The 5,000-nt window shown below is 39.7% G+C and overlaps 1 protein-coding gene across 1 annotated transcript in view; it reads left to right on the top strand.

Annotated features, from left to right (window-relative positions):
• Positions 1 to 5,000, top strand: part of LOC137974398 (uncharacterized) — a 263,995-nt gene that overhangs the window by 55,612 nt on the left and 203,383 nt on the right. Inside the window, exon 3 of the mRNA XM_068821352.1 lies at positions 1,080 to 1,230. Within this exon, the coding sequence (XP_068677453.1) occupies positions 1,080 to 1,230 (151 nt within the window). The remainder of the gene's footprint in view (positions 1 to 1,079; positions 1,231 to 5,000) is intronic.

Here is a 5,000-nt window from a genome sequence, read left to right as displayed (position 1 = left end):
ACGTCACCAAGAAACACAATAAATAGTATTGTGTTACATAATACGAGCCATGTGTAACTTTGGGAGCATCAGATCTGCAGTGCAAAATACTTTGCTTGCTTTAGTATTTGGTACGGAGTCTTGTGTTAGCGATGATAAGTCCAAAAAATCAAAAATCGATACTACCGTATGTCAATAATTAATATCCTTTCGTGTTTGATACAATGTGCTTTGCACTTCGCGTACAAACTTCTTAAATGTTTCAGAGCTTATACGATATTTAATGATTGTTTCTTTGGTTCCTGCTTTTCTACGTTGAAACGTTTCCCTATAGGATTCAAATCCGGACTGGCAAAATTATTGCAATCAATCAGACAACAAGTTGCAAAAATAGTGGAGACACTTCACCTTCTTGGGGCGTTATTAATTTCCCTATTATCTCTCACCCGTGTCTGAATATGGTTGACAAGTTTTCCACAATGGTCTACCTAAGTATCTCTCTGAAGAGCTAGAGAAAATTCAGCGCTGTGCACTTAGAATAATTTTCCCAGATTTAGGCTACCAAGAAGCTCTTAAAGAGTGCAACATTGAGACCCTCTACCAACGGCGCCAATTGCTGACGGAGCACCTATTCAATGAGATCAAAGACAACATGCAGCTGCCACAAATTACATGGCCTTTTGCCTTCACGTAATCTTAGTACCGTAGCCTTAAGGAGAACGCGCGCTTTTAACGTACCTTTTTGCAGAACAAATGGACTAAAGAATAGTTTTATCATGTACAACGCGGCTATTTCTTAAATTTCATCACGTAAAATATATATGTAATAGTATACGTAAATAGTTTTTTCCTATTTTTTGCTCTCTCTCTATATATAGTATTTTTAGCTTTTTGTTTAGTTTTTCATCTTGTTTGTATTTGGTATTAAGTAAACATTTGTACAGTTCGTAATCCAGCCTTTTCGCTGCAATGGATTTTTAATAAAGCTATCTATCTATCTATCTATCTATCTATCTATCTATCTATCTATCTCATTGGTAGACTAATTTAATTACTACCATCAAAGAGCAGAAATATTGTATTTTTTCCCTGCATTTTAGATTTTCGATGGAAATAATGACAAGAATACAGCAAAGAAAAATGTTCTAAGCAATGTAGTAATAACAAGGTGGCTACGTTTTGTGGTGAACGACTTTAAAGGCTCGTGGCCTTGTATGAGGACAGAGGTGTATGGAGCGAAGCAAAAACCAGGTAAACCAACCAACCGATAATAATAATAATAATAATAATAATAATAATCATAATCATAATCATAATCAAAGGAGGGCATTTCAAATTTATTTTAAGTATTTATAGATCTGGGCATCCAGAAGTTTGTATACTGCCATACTAATAATAAACATGTAAAAACTAGCGATATCTTAAATTTCCGACGATTCGGCTACCTCATGAAGCCATTATCAAGGAGTTGGAAATGAAGATGCGAGTTCATAATAGATATAAAATAGTCCAAATTTGCACAAGTATAGATGAACTAGACAAAAGCTTGTGTTTTCACGAGCATTTTTTCAGGTCGCTTAGCGAGTGACAACCGAAAATTCGGTAAAAACGGTTCCTTTCCCAACTCGCTTAAAGTTAAGTGAGTCGGCAAATTTCAATAGAATTCTCATTAAATTTAAGCCACCAAACCAGGTAGCTTAAGCGAGTTGGATATTACTTTCGACCAATAAGGAGTCGCTTGGGGTTATCCAAATCGGAAGTACAACAGTCGTATAAACACTTGTTCTTAGGCCATCGTAGCTTGAATAAGAAAATAACACAAACAGCGGTGATAAACATTGTACTCCAACGCATTTTTTAATATAGAACTTGACGTAAACAGTCTTGCTACTCTTATTTTGGCACGTGCTCTTTCCTCATTGAATCTTACCCGTGAAAACACGTATCATTTTTAAGTCGCTGAACGAAGTCTGTAAACAAACCATTTTCAGGAATGTTAAGCGACAGAACGGCTATCGTGAAAACACAGCCAAAGACTTTAACACGGAGTGAATCTGTTTGCACGTTCAGCCATGGTCTTAATTGTTTGATGTAAAGCATTTCGTTAACCGGAGACAGTCCGATTTGTTCATGCATTCCTTCAACACTCTAAAGCAGCTGAGGAGGTCCTCAGGGACAGCACCCACGTGGTCTTGATCATAATGCTTGCGTACAGAAGATGACGTACTATTGTGGCCATCCACACGTGTATGTAGATGGCCACGTGTGTAGCCAACATAGCTACCTGTATCGTGCAGGTTGCATTGCCGAAAGTGGTACACAACGCACTGTTGATTAACCAGCTGTGGTTTAGTCTGGCATTCTTGGAGGTCTTGGCCAATTTTTCTGCTGACAAGGATGGGTTGGACTGTAGTTTGGAGCTTGAGACTTAAACCTTTCAACTGAGTCTTAACAAAGTTAGCAGAATCCTGGGCCCGGTTGTTTGCAAGCCAATTAACTTAATCCAGGATTAGCGTAAACTTTCGTTTCATGTTTTCAACTTTTTGGTGAAAGTTCCTTCTCCCTTTTTTGGTTTTTCAAGATTGAATTCTTCTAATGTAAAGTTTTGGCGAATATAAGCGTTGAACAGCATTTAGTAGTAGAGAAATAAACCCCTTGGCTCATTTTTCAGCTGGAATTAGAGTTAATCGGCTTTTAAACAACTGGGCCCTGGTCCTTAAATGGTACGAGTACCCAAGTCACGTTATTTCTCACTATTTCCACTGATGCCTGCGATGGATTCTGGTTAGTAACTCTTGAGTTGACAAAGGTATTAATGGTAGAGTTGATAAGGTGTTGGGGGTACTTCAAAAGCGAGAACAGGGACTTTAAGCGTTCACACTCCCCTGAGAAATAGGCCCAAGATGAGGACAAATGGTACGCGCGATCAAGCATAGTTGTTAATAAGCTTCGTTTGTACTGACCGGTTGTCGATGTGACTATGGTAGTGGAGAAGTAAACCAGTACTGGTAGGCTTCACGTAGACAGCTGGTATGAGAACCTCATTAATCGCGCGCTCAAGTGGCTCTAACAATTCTGCCATATCAGGTAATGCTCTTAGGAAATATGTTCAACGGTGCCGCAGACCAAATGATAATGATAATGATAATACGGAGAGAGCTGAGATACTTTGTTAGAGGATGTTTGGTATAGCGCAGAATATGTTGGGTTTGATCCAAAACAACATAAAACAGTGGAAGACAGTTTTAACCACTGGAGGTGAAGCTCTTGGCGAAGTTCATATCAGAAGAGGAATATTCAAGGAGACACAGCCTTTCATCCCTCCTTTTTGTAATATCGCTCATCCGGACACTAACACTCGTGCTACGAAGAGTAAAGGTGCGTATGATCTTGGCGACGGGAAAGGGATGATTAATCATTTGCTTTTTATGGACGATCTTAAGAAGCCATATTGTAAAAATGAAAATCAAGTTGACTCTCTTGTCCCGAAGATATGCCGATGGAGTTCGGAATACCAAAGTGTGCAATCTTATTGATGGCACGCGGAAAAGTGTTCCAAAGTGAAGAAATCATGCTACCGGGGAATAAAAAGATACGATCACTGAATGTTGATGAGAATGAAAACTACAAGTATCTTGGGGTGCTAGAAGCGGATGATGTAAAACATAGTAAAATAAAGGACAGGATCCAGTCAAGCTAAAGTAAAGCTATGATCCTCGCAGTTATGAACGCAACTTTTGCAATTCCGTAAAGAAGCCTGAAAAATTCAGGACTTCAACGGGGTTTGAACCCGTGACCTCGCGATACCGGTGCGACGCTCTAACCAACTGAGCTATGAAGCCACTGACGTTGGCAGCTGGTCATTTGTGGGTTCCAATGTTCCTGTGAGGAATGACTTAAACAAAACAACAACGAGCAGTATTCTCGAAGGGAAAGTGTACGTATCTATGGAGTTCAGGAGGGAGATAACAAAGACTGCCCTAAGAAAGGTTTAGAATTCTTTCTTTGGGAGATGGGTTTAGAATTTGACGCAGGGGAGATTGATAGAGCCCACAGGGTTAGACGGGAAAGACAAAATGGCAGCCGTGCGATCATAGTGAAGTTCAAGAATTAAGGGTTTTGAGGGCCACGAAAGCGGCGCTGGACGGGATGGTTTCACAGTTTACGAAGTCCTTACTTTTGTTACAGTGCATTTCACAAAACTTTTGACAGGCGATTTGCGAAGTTCGTTGTAAATTTCATAAGTTCGCTTCGAACTTGGGAATTTCAATACGTAACTGTCAATCAAACGACAAACTTTGAAACGAACTTGGGAATTTCAAGCCGAACTTCGTGGGAATGTGGCGAAGTCATTTCACCATTGCTCTCGGTTGTTGTTTTGAAATGAGTGCCTTCACCGTGCAAGGAAAGGCAATTCCAAGTTTTGTTCGGCAGAAAATTATTGAAAGCTGGTTAGAATGAAAAGGACCATCTCAAATAGGACAGGAAATAAGACTTCCCAAAAAACCATTGCCAAAATTGTTGATATTTTCGTTCGCAGGGGGAATATCGAAGACAACAAATGAAGAAATATCACTCGGTCAGCGCGTGCTGAATGATGTGAATAATTATATGAAGTGTTGTAAAACTACATGTACCACCCCAGCAATCCAAAACAAACTGGTAAAGAATAACGTTCCAATGTTTGCCCGAAATGTCCCGTCGCCTGCATGCAGCCGCAGCGTAACGCAAGATCTTATATCCTTTCAAGAAATTCAGCGTTATTCCACAGGAATCACTGACTCTTGAAAATGAAAATATACTTTACCAGTATTTAGCAGCTTGCACGGACAACGCATTTTTGTGATGAGTGTTCAGTGCGAAATTTCCAAGTTCGTTTCGAAGTTCGCCATTTGATTGACAGTTACGTAATGAAATTCTCAAGTTCGAAGCGAACTTACGAAATTCACAACGAACTTCGCAAATCGCCTGTCAAATCGCCTGTTTTGTGATGTCTGTTACGGTCCACCTTGTGTAAATGC

This window comes from Montipora foliosa, chromosome 10, assembly GCF_036669935.1.
Source record: "Montipora foliosa isolate CH-2021 chromosome 10, ASM3666993v2, whole genome shotgun sequence".
Lineage (NCBI taxonomy): Eukaryota > Metazoa > Cnidaria > Anthozoa > Scleractinia > Acroporidae > Montipora > Montipora foliosa.
The sequence above is the reverse complement of the archived record's forward strand: the minus strand, read 5'-3'. Positions and strand labels throughout refer to the sequence as shown.